The sequence below is a fragment of the Caretta caretta genome, chromosome 12 (genome assembly GCF_965140235.1).
Source record: "Caretta caretta isolate rCarCar2 chromosome 12, rCarCar1.hap1, whole genome shotgun sequence".
Lineage (NCBI taxonomy): Eukaryota > Metazoa > Chordata > Testudines > Cheloniidae > Caretta > Caretta caretta.
The window spans coordinates 4,098,592-4,112,730 of NC_134217.1; the positions used below are offsets into that span (position 1 = coordinate 4,098,592).

At 51.9% G+C, this 14,139-nt stretch overlaps 1 protein-coding gene across 1 annotated transcript in view; it reads right to left on the reverse strand.

The window, feature by feature from the left end:
• Window positions 1-14,139, reverse strand: part of AARS1 (alanyl-tRNA synthetase 1) — a 47,155-nt gene that overhangs the window by 17,003 nt on the left and 16,013 nt on the right. Inside the window, exons 10-17 of the mRNA XM_048816823.2 lie at window positions 11,451-11,575; window positions 9,221-9,365; window positions 8,239-8,417; window positions 5,671-5,784; window positions 4,159-4,365; window positions 1,962-2,146; window positions 1,756-1,864; window positions 554-667 (exon numbers count right to left, since the gene is read on the reverse strand). Coding sequence (XP_048672780.1) covers window positions 554-667; window positions 1,756-1,864; window positions 1,962-2,146; window positions 4,159-4,365; window positions 5,671-5,784; window positions 8,239-8,417; window positions 9,221-9,365; window positions 11,451-11,575 — 1,178 coding nt within the window. The remainder of the gene's footprint in view (window positions 1-553; window positions 668-1,755; window positions 1,865-1,961; window positions 2,147-4,158; window positions 4,366-5,670; window positions 5,785-8,238; window positions 8,418-9,220; window positions 9,366-11,450; window positions 11,576-14,139) is intronic.

Genomic DNA, 14,139 nt, shown 5'->3' on the forward strand with positions numbered 1-14,139 from the left:
AGCAGAAGAGAGGGGTTCAGGCTCTAGGCCTACCATAACAGGAGGCTGAGGTTTCTGTGCTCCCCACCCTAATGAACTGATGAAAAAGCCACTCAAGCAGAGCACCCAGCACGAAACTTCCTTCCCAGCGTCACACATGAGACAGAGAACAAGGTGGCAGTTGCTCAATCTGCAATGCACGGTCCACCTAGAATACTTCTGTGGCCTCCATCACCATAGTGTCCGAGTGCCTCCCAACCTCTAACGGATTTAGCCCCTCAACACCCAGGTGAGGCAGGACAGGGCTATTACTGCTATTGGAATAATGGGGACTGAGGCACAGAGAGATCCAGGGACTTGCCCAAGGCCACACGAGACCTTGGCAGAGCAGGGAATTGAACCCAGGTTCCCCAATCAGCACTTTAGGCACTGGACACAGGTCCCATGCGCCCTTGGTTCTATGACAGCTAAGTGACTTGCTTTTATTTAAGAACCCAGGCTAAGGCATCTCACTCTTCTCTGCTCCTGCCAGTCTGATGCAATGCTCCCAGTGTGGCTGGGGTGCCCACCCTACCTCACTGAGGTCTGCAATCTCCTTCTGCACATCCTTGTTGGGAGCGGTCTGGACCTTCACTTTGGCATCCAAGGCAGAGAGTGATTTCATGAGGCTGTCTGCATTTCGTAGTGCCTGAGAGAGCAGAATTCAGGTCTTAGCTTCATATGAGGGCTACCGAGCGCTGGGCTGTCCAACACCATGTGACAAAGGACAGAAATACTACAACCCACGAGAGATGTTCCCACAGGGAGCTACAATAAAGATATCTCAGCAGCAGAGTTCAAGGCAGTGCTTGTCTATTAGCCAATCTCATGCCCAGAACCTGCCACTCCCCTCCTAGTACTGGCCTATGTCAGATGCTTCAGAGAAAGCCATTACACCCCACATAGATGCACCTCACTGACCCTGGGGGAAAAATGCCCTCTTGACACCAGCATGGGACCAGTTTACACCCCACAGCATGAGGACTGGAACTCTTGTGATGTTTAGTCTTTGTTCACATAATTAATTGCGGCTGACAATACAGTGGTTGTCCCAAGAGCTCTCTCTCCACAGCTCTGCTCCAGGGCCGTGTTCTTTGTGCCATTTGCTCAGTAAGTGCAGAGAACACTTACAGATCTATCGTACCAAGAGTTGAACTACTTCCCTGGGAAAGCATTGTCCCATAAGACACCAGCCCAAGAATGGAAGTACAGCTGCTACAAGGCTAGCAGGAAGCATTTCTCCTCCATTTCTCTCACCCCTGTCACCATCCTTTGCCATACTTCCTCCCACCAACATGGCTTGGCATGGCCTGGCAGGAAATCAGACACTGTAATCACTCTTCATAGTCTCCCGCTACACTGCCAGTCTGACAGACAGCTGGAGGGTGTGCAACAGTGTTACATGGAAGGCTCCCCAGGAGGCCTGGCCAGGGAACCTCCCGCACAGTTCTCCTAGATCTGCAAGGGAATCGCTCACTTCACCCATCGGACCTGCAGCTCTGAAGCTAAAGTTAGAAGCTGTAAATGCTGCAGGGACCTGGGGTCAAGTGCTCAGTGGTATCACCCCAGTGGAGTCAGTGGTGCAAGAACCATTTAAACCCAGTGGAGGATCTGGCTCTTAATCTTTAATACAGATTAAAATCTCTTGTCCACAATGGGGTTGCCACACGCACATGCTCCAGGGGGCTACTCACAGGACTTGGATTTCAAAATGATCCCCCTTCTCTCTCAACTTACCTTCAGTGCTTCAGCACCAGTGATCGCAACTATCCTTCGGATGCCTTTAGCAATCGCTTCTTCAGAGGTAATCACAAAAGGGCCAGCATGGCTTGAGTTCTGCAGGTGTCTTTGGAAAGAACAGACATGGGCCCCCAAGATGAGATGGCTAAAAATCCTATCACTACCCTCCTCCCACTCCATCCTCCTTCTGTTCAGATACTCACGTCCCTCCACAGAACTCGACAGAAGTGATGGAGCCAGCGGCGCTGGAGGGATCGGCCAGCATGTTCTCCACAGGGATGCCGATGGAGACGACACGCACAGGATCAGGGTATGTCTCATCAAACACAGCCCGCAAGCCCTGGATAGCTTTGGCTGCTGCCAGAGGGCAATCCTTGGCATACACAGTCTGGGGAGGGCAAAACAAGGGGGATCAGATGGGCACTGCCAGCACAGACGGAAATGCAGATACAGGTTAACCGCTGTAACCAAAGCATCAGAACTTTTTATCTCACTTTCAGCAAGCAAGAGTTGTATTTGTCTCTGGGTGAGCAGCCTCAACTCTCACACCTTCTCCTCTGAGACATACACCTGTTCTGTGCTAACCACTGCTTAGAGAGTTAGATTCATAGCCTAACAGATTTCAGCATCCAAATTAGCCTATGGCTAATGGCTCATCAAGGTGCTGAGTGGGTAGCATGAAGGACACAGCTGGATTTGTAGGGGACTGTGTCCACACTAGTGATTGGAGGCGGGGGGCTCCCAGTTTCTCTGGCCCTGGTGCAGCTTCCATGCTGACACCAGTGTGATTTTCCAAACCTGGAGAACAGTAATCATGAGTACTGGCCATCCCACCAAAGCAGGGGTGGGAAAACTATGGCCCAGGGGCCGCATCCGACCCTCCAGAGGTTTTAATCTGGCCCTCGAACTCCCACCGAGGAGCGGGGTCTGGGGCTTGCCCTGCTCCAGCCAAGGAGCAGGGTCGGAGACTTGCCCCGCTCTGCACAGCTCCTGGAAGCAGGAGCATGTCCTCCCTCTGGCTCCTACATATAGGGGCAGCCAGGGGTCTCTGCACGCTGCCCCACCCCAGGTGCCGCCCCCGCAGCTCCCATTGGCCGGGAACCGCAGCCAATGGGAGCTGCAGGGGTGGCGCCTATGGATGGGGAAGCGCGCAGACCTGCCTGGCCGCGCCTCCATGTAGGAGCTGGATGAGGGACATACTTGAAGTAAGCGCTGCCTGGAGCCTGCACCCCAACCCTCTCCTGCGTGCCAACCCCCTCCCCCAACCCTGATCCCCCTCCTACCCTCTGAACCCCTTGGTCCCAGCCCAGAGCACCCTCCTGCACCCCCAAACCTTCATCCCCAGCCCCACCCCAGAGTCTGCACCCCCAGCCGGAGCCCGCACCCCAACCCCCAATTTTGTGAGCATTCATGGCCTGCCATACAATTTCCATACCACGATGTGGCCCTCGGGCCAAAAAGTTTGCCCACCCCTGCACCAAAGAGATGTCATGTACACTGACAACAGGTGCAGTGAATACAGAACAGCCAGTTTATATTCTGGGAAATACTGATGAGGTTCACAGAGTTCAGTTTAAACCTATATTTTCCAGTGAATATGGGCCCACATCTTACCAGGAAATCTGAGTTTACACAGAAGAGGCCAACAAAGAACAGCTCCATACTAGTGACTGTGGTTCTTTGAGATGCTGTACTCAGGGTGGATCTCACTCAATAGCAGTGCTATGAGAAAGAATCCGCTCTGAAACATGAGGTGCAGGTACCCCTAGGATGGGATGCACACTGACACACTTGAGGAACTCCGCACGCTCTCAGCTTTGCAGTATCATTGCATCCCCCTCAGGACTGCGCCACATTACAGATCAACGCTGGCCACCTCCAGACCCAATCTAACACAAAGGGCATGCAGCTAGAAGACAGAGAGCCAGCTCCCACAGCAGAATATATTCAGGACATGTCTGAGATGAAACCTCTACCCATGAAACATCAGCAGAGCCACGCAGGGTGATCTGCTGCTGCTGTGAGGAGATAAGGGGGATCCTTGATCTGCTCTGGTCAGCCAGTTCCACACTTGCTCACACTGCACTGCTGACAATCAAGAGGGTGGGATGATAAGGACCTGGTCTGCCTAGGCAGCATGCGTCCTTCTGCCTGCCCCTCTCAACATCAGCTCCACATTTTTTCTGCAAATGAATGCCCTGATGGTCCACTTGGCCCAGGTTTAGGAGGTGGAGAAGGTGTGCATGTGTCGCATCACCACCACCACAGGGGAGCGAGGCAGAGGGTTAACTCAATGAATCTAGCACGTTGGCAAGCTGAGCCTGCGGCTCCCACCATCAGAGTCCTCCAGCAAGCACCCTCTCCCCAGGTCCCAGAGCTGGCACCCCTGCTCAGGCGCACCTTGGCTTCCTTTATCATTTGGTTGGCAATCTCTTCTGTTTTCTTGATCTCCTGGGTGGACATGGCCCCCCTGGCAGTGAAGTCAAATCGCAGCCTGTCTGGGGCAACCAAGGACCCTCTCTGGTCAGCATCCCCCAGCACCAAGCGCAGGGCAAAGTTGAGGATGTGGGTGGCAGTGTGGTTGCTCATGATGGGTCTCCGCCTTGGCTGCAGGGAGCAGAGGGAAAGTAATTATTAAAGGGCTCTGTGTTGGAGGAGCTGCCACGTGCCTCCTGCTTACACACCGTTGGCCTAGCCCAGTGAGACCTGACTATTCATGGGACAGAGAAGCAGGAGGTTACAGCCACAAATCAGTTCTGCTTCAGGAGAAATCTAGGTCAATGCAGGATGGAGAGACCAAAAGCAGCTTCTGTCCTCTGGGGCAAGCACCAAGGAAAATAGTTAGTCTCAATTCAGCTCCCAGGACCCCTGTCATAGAGACCATCTCCCCAACTGCTGGTTGGCAGTGTTTGGCGAGAGGCAGTGGATGCTGGACTGCCCTCAGGAGCGGGTGAGGAACAATGGCTAGGGCCAGCGAGGGGGAAGTACACAGGGAGCAGCAGGCTGCCTGCGTACAGGAGAGAAGAAGATTTTACACGACAGGGTTCAACCAAGTATTTTCTATCTACACTGAAGTCACCCGAAAGAAAAAGGTCTTCAAAAAAGAACTAGATAAGTTCATGGAGGACAGGTCCATCAATGGCTATTAGCCAGAATGGGCAGGGATGGTGTCCCTAGCCTCTGTTTGCCAGAAGCTGGGAATGGGCGATGAGAGATGGATCACTTGATGATGACCTGTTCTGTTCATTCCCTCCGGTGCACCTGGCATTGGTCACTGTCGGAAGACAGGATACTGGGCTAGATGGACCTTTGGTCTGACCCAGTATGGCCGTTCTTATGTTTTTATGTAATTGAAACCTTGTAGAGACCAGGGCAGCTGGACAATCCCTTCCAAGCCAGGATTCCACTAGTGCCCCAGTTTAACCCACATCGCATTAACCCTTTAGGGGAGAACACAAATTCCAACTGCCAGCTCCTGGGGGACTCGTGGCTCAACCCTAGCTCTGCTAAATGACATCTGCAAGTCCATGACTGTGATCCAAAGCTCTCTGGGAGGCAGGAGTTCCCAGTCACACAGCATGGGACCATTGCACACTGGGCAGAGAAAGACCCAGATCTACTGGGATGCCCTGGTGGGAGCAGGCAGCGGCCTCAGAATGGTGGAAGAAAAGGAGACAGCAATCTCTCACGGGAAAGAGAGATGGCGTCACCCACCGTAGCATGGGGGGAGGGATAGTTCAGTGGTTTGAGCTTTGGCCTGCTAAACCCAGGGTTGTGAGTTCAATCCTTGAGGGGGCCATTTGGGATCTGGGGCAAAAATTGGGGATTCGTCCTGCTTTGAGCAGGGGGTTGGACTAGATGACCTCCCGAGGTCCCTTCCAACCGTGGTATTCTATGATTACTCTGACTCACCTCATCAATATACAGACGGACTTGGTCTCCTACTTTCAGGCTCCCGTAGACCATTCCTATGTGAAGCACATAGCCCCCCCGGATCTGCACATTCTTCACCGTGAACTCCGTTTTCTGTACCAGATGGAGGAGAGCACAGACACCAGGGGAGTTATTATTCCACCCAGCATCCTGGATGGCAACTAAAAAGTCCCCAGAAGAGTAAGTCCCAGGAACACAGGCCTCTCTGGTAGCACGAGTGGGTCAGCCAACTCTCTCTGGGGACTGACAGTTGCAGTGGGAGCGGGGGACAAACAGTGAACTAGAAGATTAAATTAAGACCAAGGAGGAATGGTGGCTCTGGGGAGTGCAGTGCAGAGCTCAGTTGAATCACTCGACAGGTCAGGATCACGGACAAAGAGCCAAAGAGGGGGCCTGCAGAATGCTTGGCTCCAGTCAGGGCCACGATAGTTATTTGGCCTCCATCACATGTGAGCACTCGATCATCTGTACCATTTACCTGCACACACCCCTGGGAGGCAGGTCAGGGCTATTCTCCCCATTGTCATCAACAGGATGAAATTCAATAGTGTAAACTACTTCACTTTGGCAGGGAAAAAAAAAAAAAAAAAGCGAATGGGGACACCTGGCCAGGCAGTCATACTGCTGGAAAGCCTCGGGGGGCGGGGGTTCTAGTGGATCACAAATTGAATCTGAATCAGCAACATGATGCACTTGCAAAAAAAAAGGCAAATATCATTCTGGGGTGTATTAGCAAGAGTGTGGTATGTAAAACGTGGGAAATAGTTCTCCTGTACTCAGCTCTGGTGAGGCCCCAGCTGGAGTACTGTTCCCATTCTGGGCACCATGCTTTAAGAAAGACGTGGACAAATTGAAGAGAGTCCAGAGGGGAGCAACAAAAGTGATCAAAGGTTTAGAAAGCCTGACCTATGAGAAAAGGTTAAAGGAACTGGGCCAAAAGGAAAGCTGGGGGCGGGGGGGGGGGGGGGGAGGGGACGGGGGGGGGGGGGGGGGACTTGATAACAGTCTTCAAGTTATGTTAAAGGCTGGTACAAAGAGAATGGTGATCAATTGTGGTCCATCTTCCCTGGAAGCAGGACAAGTAGTACAGGGCTTAATGTGCAGCAAGGGAGACGTAGGTTCGATACAGTAATTCCCCACTTAACGTTGTCCCAGTTAACGTTGTTATGTTACGGATCAATTAGGGAACATGCTCATTTAAAGTTGCGCAATGCTCCCTTATAATGTTGTTTGGCAGCTGCCTCCTTTGTCCACTGCTTGCAGGAAGGACCAGCACATTGGAACTAGCTGCGGGGGGCTTGGAACCAGGGTGGGCTGGCAGCCCCCCGCTCCCTTAAGTTCCCTGTGCGGCAGCCGCCCAACAGGCTATCAGTTGCCAGCAGTTCAGCTGTCCCTCCCCCCACTGCCCTGTGCTGCTCCTGCCCTCTGCCTTGGAGCTGCTCTGGGAGCCTCCTGCTAGCTGTGGGGGCGGGGGGGGGTGTGTGCTGATGTCAGGGTGTCCCCCTCCTCCTGTACCCCATCTCCACAGAGTGGGGGGGGAGAGGGGGTGCGTGCGACACGAAAGCAGAGGGAGTGGTGCACTCCAGTGGGATAGCGTGGGTTCATCATCACGTTCAGTGTCCACAGGGAATGTTTGCAGCCACTGCCATGCGTCTAATTCTGTCTCCTCCCTCCATACATTAACAACGTGTTAACCCTTGAGGGCTCAGCCAAGTGTTAGTTCGTCATTTAGCAGCAAGGTATCCCACCCTCTGACTCCACCTCCTCAACCAAGCTTCACAATCATTGGCGAAAAAAAATTTCCCTGGAACCTAATTCCCCCATTTACATTCATTCTTATGGGGAAATTGGATTCGCTTAACATTGTTTTGCTTAAAGTAGCATTTTTAGGAACGTAACTACAATGTTAAGCGAGGAGTTACTGTATTAGGAAAAACATCAAGGAGTTCTTGTGGCACCTTAGAGACTAACAAATTTATTTGGGCATAAGCTTTCGTGGGGTAAAACCCACTTCGTCAGATGCAGGGAGTGGAAAATACAGCAGGCAGGTATAAATACACAGCTCATGAAAAGATGGGAGTTGCCTTACAAAGCGGGGGGTCAGTGCTAGTATTAGGAAAAACTTTCTAACTCTAAGGGTGGCTAAGCTCTGGAACAGGTGTCTAAGGTTGGTGGTGGAATCCCCATCACTGGAGGTTTTGAGGAACAGGTTGGACAAAACGTCTATTAAACAGGTCTATGTTTAATGGTCCTGCCTCAGCACAGGGGGTGGGATCAGATGACCTCTTGAGGTCCCTTCCAGTTTGACATTTCTAGGCTTCTATGATTGTACAGATGGGGAACTCATGGCCTAAGTGACTTGTTTGTGGTCAAGCAAGGAATTGAAACTGGGTCTCCCAGAGCCTAGGCCAAAACACTATTCACTGCACCACTCTTCCTCTCCCTTCCTGTCCCAGCCCCACTGTCTTTTCACCCCTTTTCCCCAAGAATGGCACTCAGGGGATGGTTCTGTTTGTATGTCAGCACACAGGTGCCTGGTCCACTTACATCCTCACTGCTGTCATCGTCCTTGACCAGGTAGCCCTCGTCGTAGATCTGCCCGCCCTGCTCGGCGTAGAAGCAGCTCTTGTCCAGCACTATGCCACACTCCTGGCCCGTGGACACTTCCTCCACAAACCTCTTCTCTCTGCGGATTGCTTGCACAGTGGCTGTTGGGCTCTCAAATTCTGTCGCCAGTGGGAGAGGCAAGGTCAGTGAGACAACAATCCCAGCCATTTACACATAGCCATAGACATACATGCCCAGCAGCCACCTCTGGAGTGCTCGAGCAGTTGCTTAACAGTTTAAGACAAGAAGTGAAGAAAGAACAGTGTCAATGGTACCTGCAGGGGGACCTTTAGCCTGGGTGGGGAAATCACGGAGCTAGTCAGCTCTTTGGGGCAGGGGCTGCCTTTTGTTGTGTCCATACAGCATGGAGCACAATGAGGCCCCGATCCATGACCAGGGCTCCAAATAAATCAGAATACTCAGGGAGCAGGCCAAGGGCTCAGTAATGGACCAAGATACCGGGAAATCCAGGGAAAAGGAATTTCCAGGGAAAAGGAAATCCAGGGAAAAAGGAACCACTAGAGGGTCCCACTTGTCAGGCAGGGAGTGAATGAGCTGGACAGTTCCTAGAGCAGCCAGACAAATCGGTTCCCTTTAAAAGTTTTCCCTGGCTCCAAATGGTCAGTAACTTCTGCCAGGCAGTGGATTTGCCCCTCTGATTTGCACTATCCTCCACCTACCTTTGTTGGCAGCTGTCAGCCCCTGTCATGGTTCTCTCCCCTCCCTCATCCCTAAAGGTTGCCAGACGATCACCAGGCAGGGGAAAGGGGTGAGATTCAGGAAGACACAAAGGCCCCCTCGCTCAGCTATGCTGCGAGGTGCAGCAGAGTCCGCAGACTAGCCTCCAGGCCTGACCCCATGCAAGACCCACGAAGCGAGGCTAGGGGCAGGGGAACCATTTGGAGGACCCTTTATCACATACCGTAGGCACCACTAGGATCCGACGTGTAGTTGTACTTAGGCGAGTCATCGGTTACCTCCAGTCCCCGGGTGCGGAGCTCTTCAATAGCATAGATGTCCAGCATGATGCGGTCTTCCGCACCGTCTCCCTTGCCCTGAGACTTCAGCTGAGAATGGCAACAGATGGAAGTGTTAGGGGCAGGGAGAGGATCCCTTAATACTGCCATAGGGATCCAATCCTTGTGCATCGGCTGGTTGGGCTTTAGCAGCACATGCAGGGCTGGAGGCATGACTGGGGCAGAATGGACACCCGACATTCTGGACCAAGTCTAGTCTATGCTGTAGACCTGCATCAAACACACCGATATTCACAGCTTTCCTCTCATTCACAGCGAGTCTGCCAAGAAATCTAGGAGGCAAGAATCCAATGGGATGGCAGGGATCCATGTTCTATCCCCCTTTAGCACTCTTTGAAGGCTGCCGGGTGAAGAATGCTCTGAAGCAGGGTGACTGGCAGCACAACAGCACTTTGGTAGCAATCCCATCCACCCACTGTGGGGCACTCCCTGCACCGCTATTTAGCTACTGCTAAAGGTCAGGGCTAGCGAGGCTTCTGCTCATACTGTGCCTGCTCTACAACAATTCAGCTGCAATGCAAAGTAGCCAAGCTGTGAATCTAACCCTGCACTGGATGTGTCTGACCCCACAGTGCCTAGCTCTGCACTACTGAAGTGCCCCCAAGGTGCTGAGTGGGTAGCATGAAGGACACAGCTGGATTTGTAGGGGCTGTGTCTACACTAGTGATTGGGGGCGGGAGGGCTCCCAGTTTCTGGCCCTGGTGCAGCTTCCCTGGCCCTGGTGCAACTTCCATGCTGATTCCAATGATGGGACCACAGGTCTAGGCGGAGCACTAGGGTTCTAACCATCAGATAGCTCAGCTGCATTCAGAGTATGCCTAGATCACGCAGCAAGGCCTGAAGCCTGACTACACCAGTGCTCCCACAAGCAAGGCTGCACCATCCTACAGTAACGGGGGAGGGGGAGAGTCTCTTAGAAACTCTCCTGTAAATAAGGCCTATTACTATAGGGTAGATTAAAAACATGGCATCTTGGATCTATTCTCAGGATGAAGGTGCATGGAGCACTGTTGTACTGGTCACTGTAGAACTGAGGTGCAGTAAATTCCTGCTTTTCCCCCCCTTCATGCAGAGACAGGCTCCAGCATGATGAGCCAGGTGTCTTCCCGGTCCCACAAATGCAGCATTACGTGGCATGAGTCCCAGATCCATATAGAGCAGTGGTTCTCAACGGTGGGGCCACGAGCTAGTTTCAGGGGGTTCCCGAACACCAGCACCCTGCAAGGAAGAAGCCCTGAGCCCCAGTACCCTGCAGGGCAGAAGCCTGGAGGCCCCGCCCCCTTCTGCTGGGCCTGGAGTTTTTATAGCATGTTGGGGGGCCTCAGACAGTAAAAGTTTGAGAACCCCGACGTAGAGAACCATCTACACAGAGATTGCTGTTGGCTACACCCCCACTGTTATTCATCTGTTGAAGAAGTCTTAGCCCAGCCTAAAGAAATACAGTGAGTCTGCTTCAGGGAGCCGTGGGATGAACACAAGAGGCCATATTTTCAGAGCCTGTGAAGTGGCACAGACAGAACACGGGGGGGCACACATGCCAGGGCAGATGCAAAGGCAGGTTACCCACCATCACACAGAGGTGTGAATCTTTGCATGAGATGTTTGGAGTCTCTGTGGACATCCCATGTCTCTGTGGACAACGTGGTGCTCCCGATTGTTCAGATTACGAGAAAGGAAGGAAGAAAAGCAACACGATATCTGCACAGCCCCCATGAACATACATGGGAGATAGCAGGGCTGATTCTCATGCAACTTGCTCACTGTTTGCTTCTGGGAATTCAGCCTTCAAGAGGGCAATAGGGAAAAAAGCTCCATGAGACCTGGCAAGGAGCTAGGCACCCTGCTAGAAGGCAGAGGTTCCCAGTGTTTCACCATGCAGAGGCGGCCTGCACCCTCAGGATCTGCCCTCCAACCAGATTTATTGTGCTTTGCCCCAGCCTGCCCCAGGACCCAGCAACATGGCCCAGGGTGCTCAGTGTCAGATTTCCTAGGAGACACCCTGTTGTAAAGGAGCAGAGTGTTGTCCCTTTAAACCAATAACAAAGGAGTCCTCCCACACCTGTGCCCCCTGCCTATTCCTTGTAGTAGGGTCAAAGCAGAGGGGCTGGTCTTTACCTGAGCCATCTTCCGCTCTTCCTCGAAGCCTTCCATGTCCACAGTGAGGCCCTTCTCCTCGGCAATGAGTCCAGTGAGATCCACAGGGAAACCATAGGTGTCGTACAACAGCCAGGCAGTGTCCCCTTGGGAGAAGAAACGGATCAGTCAGGTCACCCACTAAGATACCCACTACTCCTCCATCAGAACCCTCCCGCCTGGAGCAAACCAGCTCCCAAAGGGCCTGGGACACTTCCCTCAGCAAACGGGGAGGCCTATGAGACTCGGCAGTGGACCTCAGAGATTTGCCTGGCTAATGGGCACTGGCAGTCGGTGGTCACAGTGCCGGGGTCACAGTCTGCAGGACACCTGTGGGTGGATCTCAGTCCAGTCGCTAGTGGACAGCTGTCTGCAGTAAGATGTTGCCACTCAACCAGAACAGGAAGAGGTTACTCACCCTGTGCGGTAACTGACGTTCAAGATGAGTGTCCCTGTGGGTGCTGCACTCCAGGTGTTGGTGCGTCCCTGTGCCTTCGCTCGGAGATTTTTACAGCAGTACTCATACCGGTCGTGCACACGTAGAGCCTGCCCCCCCGCCCCACACACACACACACACTCCGAGTGTACCTTAATAGTACGCATGCGCGACCGGTCTCTTCAGTTCCTTCTCTACAATGGAAGCTACCCCAACTCCGAAGTAGAGGGAAGGAGGGTGGGTAGTGGAGAACCCACAAGGTGAGTAACCTCCTCCTCTTCTTCAAGAGGTGTACCTGTGGGTGCTGCACTCCAAGTGACTTAAAAGCAGTCTATCTCAAGGAGGTATGGACTTCGGATTGGGTAGAAATGCAGTAGATAATACAGCTCTGCCTAATCATGTATCCGAGAGAGGGCCCTAAGTAAGGTCATAGTGTTTAACAAAAGTGCGTTCAGAAGACCAAGTGGTTAGTTTACAGATGTCAGTCAGGGGAACTTTGCGTAGAAAAGCCACGGAGGTAGCCATCGATCTAGTGGAGTGAGTTCTGATGTCTGCTGGAAGCGTAACTTTCCGTATCTAATAACTGAGTCAGATACAGTCAGAAATCCATTTTGAAAGTCTCTGGGTAGAAATAGGTGTCCCTCTGGAACACTCCGCAATGGAGACAAAGAGTCTAGAAGAATTCCTAAAGGGTTTGGTTCTATTCAAATAGAAGGACAAAGCCCTGCATCGTCTAGGGCATGCATTGTGGATTCAAAAAAAGAGTTTGCATGTTGTCTAGGAAAGAAGATCGGCAGGTGTATTGGTTCATTGATGTGGAATGACGAATGGCCCTTTGGAAGAAATTTGGGGTATAATCGAAGGGTAACTTTGTCCTTAAAAAATAGTGTATATGGTGGGTCTGCCACGAGAGCTCCTATTTCTCCTGCCCGTCTGGCAGAAGTGATTGCCACTAAGAATGCTGTTTTCATAGAAAGGTGTAAGAGGAAGCAAGTGGCTAGGGGTTTGAATGGTTGTTTAGTTAAGCAAGGTAAAACTAAGTGAAGGTCCCACAGAGGGGTAGGAGGTCTAACGTCTGGGTATAGGGATTGGAGTCCTTTGAGAAAACATTTAGTGATCGGATCGACATTGGTGAGGCCTCATCTGGAGTACTGTGTCCAGTTTTGGGCCCCACACTTCAAGAAGGATGTGGATAAATTGGAGAGAGTCCAGCGAAGGGCAACAAAAATGATTAGGGGTCTGGAACACATGAGTTATGAGGAGAGGCTGAGGGAGCTGGGATTGTTTAGCCTGCAGAAGAGAAGAATGAGGGGGGATTTGATAGCTGCTTTCAACTACCTGAAAGGGGGTTCCAAAGAGGATGGCTCTAGACTGTTCTCAATGGTAGCAGATGACAGAACGAGGAGTAATGGTCTCAAGTTGCAGTGGGGGAGGTTTAGATTGGATATTAGGAAAAACTTTTTCACTAAGAGGGTGGTGAAACACTGGAATGCGTTACCTAGGGAGGTGGTAGAATCTCCTTCCTTAGAGGTTTTTAAGGTCAGGCTTGACAAAGCCCTGGCTGGGATGATTTAACTGGGAATTGGTCCTGCTTCGAGCAGGGAGTTGGACTAGATGACCTTCTGGGGTCCCTTCCAACCCTGATATTCTATGATTCTATGATTCTAACCTCGGCACATGACTACTGCTGTAGCGGTGGATCTTGCTGCAGTATTGGCCGCATCGAGGACCACTTGAAGAGCAGTACGTGATATGATTTGTCCCTCAAAGACTAAAGCAGTGAATTGTTGTTTCTTTTCTTCTGGAATGTCCTCAATGAAGTCCATGAATTTGTTGTAATTTTTGTGATCATATTTTGCCAGCACGGCAGTATAATTAGCAATTCGAAATTGTAGCATGCAAGATGCGTATACTTTACATCTGATCAGATCTAAACGCTTATTGTCTTTGTCGGCTGGGGTGGAGCGGGGATACTAGTGTTTGTTCTTTTGGTTGACTGCATCTACCACCAGCGAATTAGGTGCTGGATGAGTGAAAAGGAATTCAGAGCCCTTGGAAGGGATGAAATACTTGCAGTCTGCTCATTTACAGGTAGGTAGGTTTGCAGCAGGAGTCTGCCAGATGGCTTTGGCTGGTTCCAGAAGGGCTGGGTTGATTGGCAATGCAATCCTGGAAGAAGGCAGCGGCTGCAGGATGTCCGTTAACTCATGCTGCTGTTCAGGAACCTCCTCCAGA